Source organism: Peromyscus eremicus, chromosome 8a (genome assembly GCF_949786415.1).
Source record: "Peromyscus eremicus chromosome 8a, PerEre_H2_v1, whole genome shotgun sequence".
In the NCBI taxonomy this organism is placed as follows: Eukaryota; Metazoa; Chordata; class Mammalia; order Rodentia; family Cricetidae; genus Peromyscus; species Peromyscus eremicus.
This window is the reverse complement of record NC_081423.1, coordinates 11,217,451-11,232,447: the sequence shown is the minus strand read 5'-3', so window position 1 is coordinate 11,232,447 and position 14,997 is coordinate 11,217,451. Positions and strand designations below refer to the sequence as shown.

The window sequence follows — 14,997 nt, the reverse complement described above, 5'->3', positions numbered from 1 at the left end:
ACTGTTAAATATCTGAGTGGTTATATGCCGAGATACTGTCCAACAACTCATTCTGTTTGTAAAGACACTAGTGTTCCTGTCTTTCTGGCATTTAAATAAAAGCAAAGCATATGTAATCTTAGCACTGGAATCAGGTCACCTATTCCAATTGAGAGAACAAAACAAAACAAAATAAACACAAGGTACAAAAGAAAAAAGAAAGAAAGAAAGAAAGAAACCTGCTGCACAACCAAGACAGGGACGTGAAGCAGATACCAGATTCTCAGATGCTCTAGAGCGGTCACTGCAGGATTTGGGACTTGCAACATCAAAGGAAGGTCCTCAAGGAAGCAGTGGCAATTCTCAGCATGGGTGGCCCCATATGCATGCAAAATCCTTGTGCTCCTTAATCCTTTCTCGACCGTGTCCAGTGTCCTTAAATGTCTCATGCCAGAATCCATGAGAGAGCTAGTTCTCTTCAACACTATAAAAAGCTTTTCAGGGAAAGCCTAACTGGAGTCGAAATCCCATTACTCAGTTTCTTCGTCTGTCCTACCTGGGTACCGGAGGGCTGCTGCCCGCCTCGGGCGGAGCTGTCTGTAACCTCACAGCCTGGAGCAGGAGCTGGGGACACACTTCCATCTTCACTGCGCACTGCTTCAGATGACTGATTCGGCTCTTGGAGGTGAAGAACGGTTTACCACATATTGGGCAGTCAGGGATCTGAGGTGCAGCAGGCCTCAGTGCCTTTTCTGCCTCATCAAGGCACCTGCAGGAAGTCAGTAAATACAGAACAACCTTCTCAAGTAACATGGACTGTAGCAAATGTCTGATCTACATCGACGGTTCCCCAAAAGCCGATCCCCTCGCGCCATCTGCATGTCTCCTGGCAGTCAGCCTCAGACACTAACTTTAGGTATGTGTTAGCAAAGGTGCCTAAAGAAATGGAGGGCAGGTCAACACAGACTACCTTACAATCCAGCAATTTCACTCCCAAGTATAAGCCCCAAGGAAATGAAAACAAGAATTCAAACACATCCATGAAACACATGTTCACAGACAGCAGCTCTACTGTGAAATCCACGAGGTGGAAACCCATGTGTCTGGCAATGGATGAAAGAGTAAATATGTGTTCTATCCCATTAAAAAGAGTGCTGTTGGGACACACTGACATAACACAGAGATCAGCTCTGAAAACACGGTTAAGTGGAGGGTGGACACAAAAGGATAAATACTGTGTGATTCCACATGAGTGCCCAGGAAGCAGTTGTCAGGAGACTGAGGAAGGGGACAACACAGAGTGACCTCCAAGGGGAAGGATGTTCCCTGTGGAGGAGGTGGGAGTAATCCAGTACTGAGCGTGAGGGCAGGCTCACAAAAGCCAAGGCCTTGTGCCCTTCAAGTGGACGGAACATCCTGAGGCTTCTATCTCAGTGGCTGTTTAGAAAGAGGGGTACGCTAGTGACACTGAGGTGCTGTCCTCATGCAAGGCATCAATATTCCCACTGGAGGTGACCTGGAATGTGGTCACTGACACACAAAGGGACGACGGCCCTTGCTGCTCCTACCTGTTCACATGTTGCTCCCTCCGGGTCACGTTCATTGCTGAGAGGTTTTTCTGACACATTTGGCAGAAGAACAACCCCTTCTCCTCCAAGCTGTCATGATGTGAAGACGCTTCTTCCCTTCTGAACTCCTGCTCCAAGGCCAGGGCCACAGCAGCATCGCTGTCTGCGGCATGGAGCCCGGGCTTATACTCTGTGGAGTGGAGAAGCATCCAGGTCCATGACAACAGACAGGCTCCATGACCTTTTACCCTGCTGTCTTGTCTACAGTAGAGGATCATGGGCACTAGGCAAAGCACAAAGAAACTAAAACCCAGCACCACTCTGCAAGCCCGTTTACAGGGGCACTGCCCAGGAGAGTGTGGGCACTGGGCGGGGGACTCTTGGAACAGCTCTTTCCATACGTTAGTGTCATACAGGTTACCCGAAGCTTGTTAAAATGTAGGCTTTGCTGTGCCGAATCCAGCTTGGGACTCTGCATGTCTGATGTCGACCCCTTACTAAGTGTAACAAAAGAATCAGGGTAGTGTGAACCGCCTTTGACAGTCAAGTCTCCTAGTAGCAGCTGGCCAAAGGATGGAGTGATTCTGGCCTTGAGACAGTTCAAAAGGTGGCCGTGTGATATTTCTGAACAGACTCCTGGCCTCACAAAGAATGTGCCCTGGGAACTTCACAACTCTCAAGTCCTTGAATATTACTTCATTCTGCCACTCTTGTCAAAGCTCAAAACCCAGCACATCTTCCTTTCAGTGCCTTATTTCTTTTGTGATATTAGAGATCAAACCCAGGGCTCCACATATGACAAAGCACTGAGCTACAGGCCAGCCCCAGCTCCTCTTTTTCCTAAATAGAGATGGTGTGTATTACTTCCTGCCACCACATACCATAAGGACCGAGGACTAAACGAGACATCCCATCACTGCGCCTGAGAACCCTTAGGGTTCTCAAAGTGGACAGCAAATACGGGACCCAGAGATCCCATTGTTTATTAGCTGTGGATCCCCCATTAGTGTTTCTTCCTAACCCTTTACTTTAGAATGAGCACACATGCATGTGCACGTGTGTGCATGTACATAGGGGGGGGGGGCAAAGGTTGATATTGGGTGTCTTCCTTGATCACTCTTCACTTAGTTTACTAGAGCAGGGTTTCTTCTGAACCTGGAGCTCATCAGTTCAGTGAGTCTAGCTAGCCAGTTAGCCCCAGGGATCTCCTGAATCGGTCTCCCGAGCCCTGGATTACAGGTGGGCCTCTATGTACTCAGCTTTGATGTGGGTGCTGAAGATCCAACTCCAGTCCCTATGCTTGTGTGGCAAGCACTCTATCCTGTGAGCCTTTTCCCAGAACTCCTTCTTTTCCTTCTGTACACATTCATCAGCGATGAAGATCCATGCCGCTTATAGGATCACCTGACATTATGAGCCAATAGGAGCACTAAGTCACAGGCCCTTTCAAGAGTGGATGCCAAGCTGTTTAACCCAGAGCTGGCCAGACCTCCAATTCACTTACAGTGCCCTATAATACAAGGGACAGGGGAAGTGCTGTGGGACGTCTTTCTGTATGTTGTGACTATGTATTGCTCTCATTGGTTGATAAATAAAGCTGTGTGGCCAATGGCCATGCAGAATAAGGTTAGGTGGTACATTCAAACTGCAGACGGAGATGAAGAAGGGTGGAATGAGAGAGATGCCAGCCCGCTGCCCAAGGAGGAAAAAGATGCCAGCGGACTGATAACACCATGGACACGTGGTAACACATAGATTAATAGATATGGGTTAATTTAAGATGTAATAGCTAGCTAGTAAGAAGCCCAAGCCATAGACCAAACAGTTTATAATTAATGTTAAATCTCTGAATGATTATTTACAAGTGGCCACAGGATTGTTAACTGGCAGAAGGGACACAGAAGAGCTTCCGGCTACAGAGAAAAGATGAAAGGATGCCACAAACAAATAACCAAGCAAATCCAAAATGTGGCAAATTATGAGCCAATTAACTGGTCTGGACTTTTAAAAAGTTAATGTAAAAAAAACTTTGAGAACTATTCTATAATCTGAACTAAAGAGATTTTATTCAGAGCTGGGTATGACATTCAAGCTCATAATACTAGTATCAAGGATAGGGTTAGCAGAAGGATTAATGCTGGGGCTGTCTTTCTGTATGCTGTGAATGTGTTGCTCTGATTGATTGATAAATAAAATGCTGACTGGCCAGTAACCAGGCAGGAAGTATAGTATAGGCAGGATAAGCAGAGAGAATTCTGGGAGGAGGAAGGCTGAGTCAGGAGATGCTGCCAGCTGCCGCCATGAGAAGCAAGATGTAAGGATACCGGTAAGTCACAAGCCATGTGGCAAGGTATAGATGAATAGAAATGGGTTAATTTAAGATATAAGAACTAGATAGCAAGAATCCTGCCACGGCCATAAAGTTTATAAGTAACATAAGTCTCTGTGTGTTTACTTGGGTCTGAGCGGCTGCAGGAGCCGGGTGGACACAGGAAAACGCCAACTACAGATTAACCCTGAGTTAAGGGCAGCTTAGTTTACACAGTGAATTCTAGATCTACACAGAAAAATCTTGTCTGAATCCTACCCCCAAAAGACTGTCGGAGCTAAAGCAATACACAGCATGTCAACTTTGTTCAGGAAAAAGCAAGCTACAAAAGATAGCTTGGACAACTGGGGAACTGTTATGAAGTTAGATAAAATGATGGAGTTGCGCACATGTGAGAAAATCTAAGAGTCACACTATCAGTGACATCATTGATACATGTAGAGACACAAAATACATAAGGCAGGAGCATTTGGAATCATTTTGGGTCTAGTCTGCTGCCCAAATTCCAGAATCATGAACAAAGCTAATTAAGATGTGAAAAATGAGCTGGGTAGTGGTGGCACACTCATTTAATCCCAGCACTCGGGAGGCAGAGGCAGGCAGAGCTCTGAGTTCGAGGCCAGCCTGGTCTACAGAGTGAGTTCCAGGACAGCCAGAGCTACTTGAGAAACCAAAAAAAAAAAAAAAAAAAGTGAAAAACTATACACAAAAAAGTATGTATAGCTAAATATTACAACTGTTAAATCTAGGTAGAGTACATAAAGCTGCAGTTCTCAACCTGTGTTTCACAACCCCTTTGGAATTGCAGATCCGATATTTACATTATGATTTGTACCAGTAGCAAAATTACAGTTATGAAATAGCAACAAAATAATTTCATGGTTGGGGGTCACCACAACATGAGGAAATGTATTAAAGAGTCACAGCATTAGGAAGGTTAAATACTGGCATACAAGAAGATTTCTTATAGGTTTTTTGTTATTTTGTTTTGATTTTTGGGGTGTGTGTGTGTGTGTGTGTGTGTGTGTGTGTGTGTTGCACACATGTGTGGAGGCCAGAGCCAATGTCAGGTGTCTTCTTCCGTTGCTTTCTACCTTTCCAGGGATTATCCTGTCTGTCTCTCCAATGTTAGGATTACTGTGTGCACCTCCACACCCAGCTGTAGATGCTGGGGATTTGAATTCAAGTCCTTGTGCTTACACAGAAAATACTTTACATACTGAGCCATTTTCTCAGCCCCTACTGTGGTTTAAAAAAACAAAAAACACCTTTCTGTAAAAAAATAATTTCACGGGCTGGAGAGATGGCTCAGAGGTTAAGAGCACTGACTGCTCTTCCAGAGGTCCTGAGTTCAATTCCCAGCAACCACATGATGGCTCACAACCATCTGTAATGAGATCTGGTGTCCTCTTCTGGCCTGCAGTCATATATGCTGTATATGTAATAAATAAATCTTTAAAAAAAAAATAAATAAATAATTTCACAGTAAAAAGTGGGGAGGGGAATAAAAAGGGAGGAAGGAAAAGAGGGAGCAAGACCATGTGAGAAGCCCAGTAAGAAACTGGGAGCTAAAGAGACAGTTCAGCAGGGATGAGTATAGTGCTCTTGCAGAGGACCAGAGTTTGGTGACCGGGTCCCATGTCAGATAGCTCACATTGCCTACAACTCTAGCTCTGGGGGATCCAACATACTCTTCTGTGCTGTAGAACAATCCTTTTGTACACTGTGAAGCTTTATCACTCAGATTGGTTTAATAAAGAAGCTGACTAGCCAATAGCTAAACAGGATAAGGTTAGGCAGGAGAGCCAAACTGAGAATTCTGGGAGAAAGAAGGGCAGAGCAGATGCAGAGAGAAGCGAGATGAGAATGCTATACTGAGAAACGGTACCAAGCCAAGTGGCAAAGCATAGATAAGAAATATGTGTTAATTTAAATGTAAGAGTTAACTAGTAACAAGCCTAAGCTATTGGCCCAGCATTTGCAGTTAATTTTAAGTTTCTGAGTGGTTATTTGGGAGCAGCTGCTGGCACAGGAAAACTCCGCCTACATATGGCATTCCAAAATGGGGCCAGGATTTCCACATAAGACCTAACAAAACTTTTAAGCTCCCTAGTCTCATGTCTCTCACACAGGCTGCAGCACAGAGACACATCTTCTGACAGCTGCCTGTTGGAGGAGCCAGTCACAAATCACCATGCACTACTACCATGTGGTAAGCTGAACAATGCTGGTAGCTAACATAGCAGTTTAAGATTTGCCTCATGCCATCAAAAAACAATACAGGGCTGGAGAGATGGCTCAGTGGTTAAGAGCACTGACTGCTCTTCCAGAGGTCCTGAGTTTAATTCCCAGCAACCACATGGTGGCTCACAACCACCTGCAATTAGATCTGGTGCCCTCTTCTGGCCTGCAAAGACACATGCAGGCAGAACACTGTATACATAATAAATAAAATAAATCTTTAAAAAAAAAACAACAAAACAAAACAATACAGATGCTCTGTAAAACAGATCCAGACAGAAAAAAAAAACCCTCTAAACAGGTTACAGTGTGTTTAAAAATATACATAGGCTTGGGAGAAAGGAAAGAGTATATATAGTCTTAGACTAAAAAATATACTTTTAAAATTATTAATAAAGTCCTTAAAAAGGGAGTAAAGTAATATAAAAAAATCCACGTAAAGCTGGAGTCTGGATACTTTATGTTGTGTTGTCTTTGAATTTTTTGACTGCTGAGGAAGGAGCAATACCTGCTAAGAGACATTTAATTATAAATGCTGCTTGATTAAGCCAATCTATATATTTTAAAAATGTCTTGACTTCAAAATTTAAGTCAAGAGATATGTTACTTTGGGAAAGAGGTTATGCTTTTATTTGCACAGGAATTGAGAGGCTGTGGATTCATTCAGAGTTAAAGACGACCAGGTTTGATCAAGGAAGACCCCCTGAAATTCAGGCTACAAACATAAAAAAATAAACCTAGAAGAACTACAAGACGTGATTTTACCTGCTCAAACACATACAAAAAATCACCTTTAACTGACTTGTATACACCACATATTCCATACTTGTAATGTATATTACCTTTAAAAAATTATATATTTTCAGAACAAGGGGACCAGACACCAGTGAAAACAGATGGCTCTGGTGATCCAGCATCCAAAACAATTTCAAGGCTGCTGGCTGAGATGGTCCAGTCTCACAAACCATTCCAGCCAAGACCTAACAATTACCCTGACTTTCTAAGGTTCCCTCAAAGATTACCAGCTCCCCCAAACAACAGGAAGTAGTCTAGAGAATGACCCCCACATTCTCAAAAGATGGGTTATGGATGTTTATTATCATTTAAGGGGGATGGTTTCAAGTTGTTATTGGTAATGGTCAGGAACAAAGCTGAACAAAGGAGATTAGATTCAAGGAGCTCTTTTTAAAACGAAAAGGGGGGGACTATAGAAATGACAGGATAAAGCCGGGTGGTGGTGGCACACACCTTTAATCCCAGCACTCGGGAGGCAGAGCCAGGGGGAACTCTGTGAGTTCGAGGCCAGCCTGCTCTACAGAGTGAGATCCAGGACAGGCACCAAAAACTACACAGAGAAACCCTGTCTCGAAAAACCAAAAAAAAAAAAAAAAAAAAAAAAGAAATGACAGAATAAAAGGGTAGATTATTGAATCTACTTTTAAACCAAAAAAGTAACTACCAGTCTTAAATATTTTACATTGGTACAGATTATTGTATATTGATACAAATTTAAAGTTAATTTTGTTATACTATACGTATATTTCTACTCTTATCTGGGGTATTATGTCTATGTAGCTCATTTTAAAATATAATGTATAATTAAGAAATACAGATTAATAGTCATCTATACTTATAGTCATGTTAGGTATGTTAAGGTCATACACAGATATATTTAGATAGATAGACGGTCTTCAAATACTTCAAATTCCTACAGAATATGGCATTTAATATGTTTAATAACATAAGGCTTTTCATGACAGTGAAATACATCTGCTCCTGACAGCACCCATTTACTTCAAAAAAAAGATGGGCATCGAAGAACCTCCGTATGGAGTCTGCTTTCTTTATGGCAAAAGCTAGCCATTTGGGCAAAGAAATTGCCCAGTATACTGTCCAAGCTGGACCAGCAGGATGCAAAAGAAAGAGACTGCTAGACTTCGCCAAGACAAGGTAGGACAGTCCTTCAAAATTCCCTGCTTCTTAGAAATATCTGTCAGATATGCTAGGCCTGTAGGGTAGAGTTAGATGCCCCAACATTACAGAAGAACCTAGGGTGACTGTCCAGGCAGCGAGATGTCCCTGTTGTTAGGCAATATTTCACCCTTCTGGGGTTTTTGACAGATATAAAGACCTAGATAGTCATAGTTAAAATTTTCCTTAGTTATGATAAAAGATAAATTAGGTATAAAACTTTAGAGTCACAAAGATAAGAGATAATAGAATATTTTCTCAAATACAAATGGACTGGATATTGTAACTGTAATTTTTACTTAATAACTGTTTTTGTTGTATATAATCAAACTATGTTAAAATTAAAATCTTCCTTTTAGACAAAAAGGGGGAAATGCTGTGGAATAATCCTTTTGTATACTGTGAAGATTTGTCACCCAGACTGGTTTAATAAAGAAGCTGGCTGGCCAATAGCTGAACAGGATAAACTTATACAGGAGAGCCAAACTGAGAATGCTGGGATAAAGAAGGGCAGAGCTGGGGAGTCGCCAGCAGATGCAGACAGAAGCAAGATGGGCACGCCATACTGAGAAATGGTACCAAGCCAAGTGGCAAAGCATAGATAAGAAATACGGGTTAATTTAAATGTAAAAGTTAGCTAGTAACAAGCCTGTGCTGTTGGCCGAGCATTTACAATTAATATTAAATTTCTGAGTGGTTATTTGGAAGCAGCTGCTGGCACAGGAAAACTCCACCTAGACTTCTGGCCTCCACAGGCATCCACATTTCCATGTACATAGCCCCACACAGACACATACATACACATAATTAAAAATAATAAAATAAATAGTTTTTATAGGGGCATTCCATCCTTTGGCTAGCTCCAATGAGGTAGTGAGATAAACATCAGACAAAGAACCTCTATACAGAAATGAAGCAAACAGGGTTTCTTCTGCTTCCCTTTCTTATACACTGTCTTGTCTTAGAAAGCAGAACATGCTCACCATACCGTTTTCTACCACCATCTCCTCTTGAGGGTTCCTTGGGGCATTTTCTTCCAGTGTGGTCTTTAGGGAAGACTCTTCTGAAGCATGTTTCAAGCGCTCAGGGTCTGCTCTCTTGAACTGCTTCATCCGTTGGAGAACCAGCTCTGAGGCTCTAGGTCTGGAGGGACTTGGCACACCAGTAGTAGTGAGACAGGATGGGAGGGGCTGGGAGTCGCCATTGGGAGCACTCTCTGGCAAGGAGGAAAATATTCACAGCGTTTGTTCTACAGGTTTGACTCAAATTTCCAAAATGTGCTTTCCAGTCAGTTCAGGTTTGACCTGACCTGTGTGAATAGGACCTGTTTGTTCACTCGCTATGGCGAGGAGACATATATCAATGGCAGGAAGGTACTGGGTTCATCGATGGCTTGTGGTTCATTTGGGGGGTGATGAAAATGCTCTCAAGTTAGGTAGTAGTGGTGGTGGTTGCACAACTCTAAATGTACTAAAAACACTAAACTGTACACTTTAAGAGTAAAATTATGGAATATGAGTAATATCTCAATAAAGCTCTTATTAAAGAAATACCAATGACAAGTGCTTCTCTCTTCCTAGACTAATTCTTTTTTTTGGGGGGGGGTGTTGAGACAGGGTTTCTCTGTGTAGCTTTGGAGCCTGTCCTGGAACTCACTCTGTAGCCCAGGCTGGCCTCAAACTCACAGAGATCCACCTGCCTCTGCCTCCTGAGTGCTGGGATTAAAGGCTCTAGATTAATTCTTTAACTTGAGATTCATCTATGGCCTTCCGTGGAGACTGAGGAAACCCTGAAGCTATAAGCCTATTTCACACATATGCACGTGCAAATCACGTGGAGCTTTCACCAGCTGCACAAAGGGAGCATGAATGCCCAGAGTGCCTGGGCAGCATCGAGTAGTCCTTCAGCAGTCTCCAGGGGCTCAGACTTTGCCACCACTGCTGAAAGACTCTGCACCCGCACTAAAAAAAAGTGTCTTTAGGATAAAGAAGAGAAGGTGAGGAAATCAGAAAACGCATCATGCATCATAGGTGCAAGGCTGGTTTTCAGTTCTGTGTGAAGAGGGTATGTCAATCATACAGCTGAGGACGCCAAGGGCAACAGGGCAGGGAACTTGAACCTGTAATGCACCCTCTGAAAGCCTCCTCTGCCTATCCAAATTGGCTGGCCCATTCCAACTTACCTACCTTAGAATTAATTCACAAAAATACTAACAGCACCATTATTTTTATGCTGACATGACTACTGTCAACTACATAAACATTCATGTAAAACAGCACAGAGTTCTTTTTTTTTTTTTAATTATTTACTTTTATTTTATGTGCAGACAGTTATGAGCTGTCATGTGGGTGCTAGGAATTGAACCTGAGTCCTCTGGAAGAACAACCAGTGCTCTTAACCCCAGAGTTATCTCTCCAGCCCCAAGCACAGAGCTCTTAAACATACTCATAGAAGGGCTGGAGAGATGGCTCAGTGGTTAAGAGCACTGGCTGCTCTTCCAGAGGTCCTGAGTTCAATTCCCAGCAACCACATGGTGGCTCACAACCATCTGTAATGAGATCTGGTGCCCTCTTCTGGCCTGCACGGATACATGCAAGCAGAGCACTGTATACATAATAAATAAATAAATCTTTAAAAAAAAAACCATACTCATAGAAAATTCACAAAGGGACACAGACATTGGATTGAGCAAATTATGGTCCAAGGGCTATCCATGTTTTTGTAAATTAAGTTTTACTGGCACAAGGTTACACCCATTCACTTTCTATCATCTACAGCTGCTTTTTCGCTGTAGCACCATTATGAACAGGTGACCTCTGTATCTAGGGGAGATCAGTCTAGAAGGCCCTAGGAATTTCCAGTGCTTTTTATAAAGTATACTATCTGCATTTAACCTGTGTACATCCAGTGTGCTTTAATTCAGCTATAGATTAATATAATACCCAATACACAGCTGTATAAATAGTTGTTAGGGAATAAAAACAAGAAAAAAGTCAGGACATATTAAGCACAGACTATTTCTTTTCTCAAATGTCGGCCATGTGACAGAGGGTAAACCTGTGGATTTGGAACCCCACAGACAAGAAGGACCAATTGTAGTTGCAGCACAAACTATATGATCTGTAAAAACAGTATTTACTCTCTGGCCTTTTGTTTGAGATAGGATCTCTCTACACAGCCATGGCTGTCCCAGAACTCAGTACATAGACCAGGCTGGTCTCACACTCACAGGCCCTGCCTGCTGGGATTAGAGGTGTATGCTACCTGGTCTTTTATAGCAAGTTTTCTGAGCCCTAGTTTACAAAAGCACACATCTCCAGAACCAAATCTGGCAGTGGGTCGCAGTGGGCCCTGCTGGTTACCTGTCTGAATGCTCTGTGCTCTTTCACACAACACAAGCTGTGGGCTAGGAGCAAGGACACCTCCCTTTCCGTTCACAGGGAGAGCTGGGTCCCCTTCTTGGGATTTGGGTGCCCCTTGCTTTTTAGTCCTAGAGGCCTGGCTGTCTGTTCGAGGTTTCTTCTCTGAAGGGCCTTGAAGGGTTTTGCTCCTGGTGGCAGCGTGACAGGTTTCTTTCAGTTTGCCTCGTTTCTGAGTGCTGCCGGAGGCCTTCCGCTTCTTCTTTTCTCCTGACGCCTCTTTGGTTGCATTTTTTTTCACCCTTTGGAAAAAGCTGGCACAGAGTTCTTTGAAATCATCATCTGACTCATCCATCGTTTGACCCGTTTTAAGGTTTTCAGGTTTGTCTTTAGGGGAGTGAGGACTGATCTGGAAACATGTCCACAGATGAGAAACTCGTAAGCCTGCTTAGGACTTACCACAGTAGGGCTGCTTCTCTTCTCTCTGATTTACTTGGAGACTTTGCACAACCGTGAACAGAGGACTGTCTGCCTCCCCATAATGACTTAGGTATCTTTCTTCAGTTTGGACCCGTAGTTGAACATGTTTACACTTCCCTCTGTTAATGCTCACAAGGGGGAGAGTATGTTGCTGTCCAACTGCTGCTTCTGAGACAGAACACATGTGACCTGATTCTCCACGATCGCCATAGTGATCCAGGGTATCTGTGGAAAACCAAAAGCATCTAAGTATAATTAGACAGATATTGCTATTTTATGTCATTTCTTCCAGGAAGGTACAAGAGCATGTAGGGTATGGGGAAAGTCTCCAAGGTATAGCCTGGATAGAAATGTAATTGTCCCACAGTGTGTCCCAGCACAGAGCACATGACACACAACACGTACACACATGCACAAACACTTAGAAGCCTACCAATGCATTGTCTCCTGGCAGAAAAATAAATGTGTATCTTGAGAGTGTGTTTTTTACTGAAATTTGGAGAAAAACATGAAGGCTGGCTGCCACTAAATAAATGTTCCCCAACTACAGGGAGCTTGTCTCTCTACAGTGGACTCAGACCCCCAGCTATCGCTTTATCAGCTGATGGGGCTGTCAGCAAATGCTGTGAAATGACTGGACTAAAGAGATAAAGGGTATGTCCTTGTATACCCAGGAGAGAAAAGACCCTTCTTTTCTGTCCTTGGTCCACAAGAGCTCTCTAAACTGCCTGCAGGGCATGAGTGTTTACTGGGGCACACAGTATACTGGGGTTCAAAGTCAAAACTGAATAATCTGGGTCTGGGGAGATGGCTCACTGGCTAAGAATGCTTGCTGCACAAGCATGGGGACCTGAGTTCACATATCCAGCACCCATGTAAAAAATCCAGGTGTGGTAGCACTCACCTGTACCCCAGTGCTGGGCAGAGGAGAGGGAGACAGAGACAGGAGGATTGCTAACACTTGATGGTTAGCCAGCCCACTTGAAAAACTGCAAGCTCCAGGTTTCAGCGAGAGACCCTGTCTTGAGGGGATTAAGGCAGACAGTGATAGAGCAGTATACCCAACATTCTCATCTGGCCTGTGTACACATGTGCACGTGCACACACACACCTCCCTAAATAACCCAATGGCAGAAATCTATTCATTCCAAATTTAGTAATGCAATAATCTTTTTTATTATTATTAGCTTATAATTAATTTAATTTTACATATCAGCCACGGATTCCCCTGTCCTCCCTCCTCCACCCCCCAGCCTTCCCCCCCCAATCCACCCCCCATTCCCACCTCCTCCAAGGCAAGGGAGTTTCCCTACTCCCTCACATGGGCTCTGCTCCTCATTCCATATTACCACACATGGTTGTCACAGTGACATCTGTCACACTTTACAATCATTTGCAGTGCATAACACTTATTGAATGCTTGGGTACCAACACTATGCCAATTGCTTTTTAAATCTTTAACTCACTTAATCCTTACAGAAATCCTATGTAATACAATCTACTGTAATCTTCTTTAGATTGAGGAATCAGGCACAAGCAGAGTGGGGAACAGTTTTGAAGTAGCAGGGCAGAGATTCTACACAGTGTGGTTCAGGTTTTAAAAGCCTACATTTTTATTTACTGAATTACCTGTTAATGAAGTTCAGCATATCAGTTAGATACAAATTTATTTGCTTTGTATTTTCTTTGGTTTGTCTGGTACTCAACCTGTAATAAATGCTAGGCAACTATCTGTTGAATTCACTAACTTCCAAGAGTTTGATACAGTGGGAGTGAAGAGACAGGGTAGAAGAGAGCGGTCTGCAGGGAGAGAGGTTAGGCACAAGTGTCTGGAACATCAGGGCTAAAGCAAACCGAATTTTATCATGCTCGATGTGTAAATTTTACACTTCATTAGTGTTGAGTCCCCCACATCTCTGATGACAATCGAGTGATAAGATGTCCCTCTCCGGTAGATGCTCCACCAATATCTGCTAAACGACATAACGGATCCCACCAGGCTGCGAGCTTCCAGAGGGCAAAGGACTCCTGCCTCATCAGTGCCCTACCTGACTGCCAGCTCCCTGCAGGCGTCCAGGGAATGAATGGATCCGGGGGCGGGGCGGACCCTCCCCGCCTACCCCTACTGGAGGCCCAAGAAAGGGGAATGGGGGCCTGCCTGGGGAAACGGCCTGACGGTCCTAAAGCCAGACAGACCGTTCGGACAGCTGGGCTGTCCGGTGGCCATAGCACTGTCCCCACCTCCCTCCGGGCGGGCGCTGCCCCTGTCTACCGAGCACCGCTCCTGCCACTCCGCCGATGGTCGGCTGAGAGCGAGTGGCTGGTGGCGCAGGCTGACGAGACCGACGCCGACCGGCCTCGCACGACAGGGAGTACGGTGGGAACTGACAGGCCCCACACCCCGCCAGGTCACTAGCCCCATGCCGGGGCTCCTCCTACCTCCCGCGCAGCAGCCGCACCTTCTCAACGGAGAGCCGCGGGACTGCGCCTGCGCACTCGTCAGTCTCCGCTTGCAAGCCTCGGTGCGCAGGCGCAGAGCCTGCGCGTGCGCGAGACTATGTGTGTGGGGTGAGGCGGTTGAAGAGGGAGAGAGGGTCGTTTTCCGGTGTTCTTCCGCAGCTGCGAGCGTTTCCGGACAGCGTGAGGCGGGGCGAGCCGGGGGAGGCGTCTTGCTGCCTGCACTGTGACAGCGCGCGCTGCATGAATTCTGCTAAGTGCTGTGGAGCCTCGGGTGGAGGGCAGTGACTGTCGTGTTCAAAGAAGTGCGGTGGCGGGGCTGGTTAAGAGCTGCTCTGCAGGAGATCCCGAGTTCAATTCCCAGCAACTACATGGTGGCTCGCAACCATCTGTCCCATGGGATCCTGTGCCCTCTTCTGGTGTGCAAATGCCCATGCAGGCAAAACACCTATACACATCTATTTATGTATGTATCTACTACGTACTATTTATGTACTTATCTATTTATGTACAGAGTTTTTATAAAAAAAAAAAAAAAAGTGCGGTGGCATCCGCTCGTGGAGCACAGGCGGCTAAGCGCCAGGTGCAGCCAGAATGCCTGGCTAGTGCAGCC

At 44.5% G+C, this 14,997-nt stretch overlaps 1 protein-coding gene across 1 annotated transcript in view; it reads right to left on the bottom strand.

Annotated features, from left to right (window-relative positions):
• Slx4 (SLX4 structure-specific endonuclease subunit) overlaps window positions 1-14,411 on the bottom strand; it is a 30,135-nt gene extending 15,724 nt beyond the window's left edge. Inside the window, exons 1-6 of the mRNA XM_059270104.1 lie at window positions 14,367-14,411; window positions 12,832-12,949; window positions 11,451-12,152; window positions 9,077-9,304; window positions 1,548-1,737; window positions 536-748 (exon numbers count right to left, since the gene is read on the bottom strand). Of these exons, the coding sequence (XP_059126087.1) occupies window positions 536-748; window positions 1,548-1,737; window positions 9,077-9,304; window positions 11,451-11,802 (983 nt within the window). The 5' untranslated portion in view covers window positions 11,803-12,152; window positions 12,832-12,949; window positions 14,367-14,411. The remainder of the gene's footprint in view (window positions 1-535; window positions 749-1,547; window positions 1,738-9,076; window positions 9,305-11,450; window positions 12,153-12,831; window positions 12,950-14,366) is intronic.
• Between the last annotated feature and the right edge of the window lie 586 nt (window positions 14,412-14,997).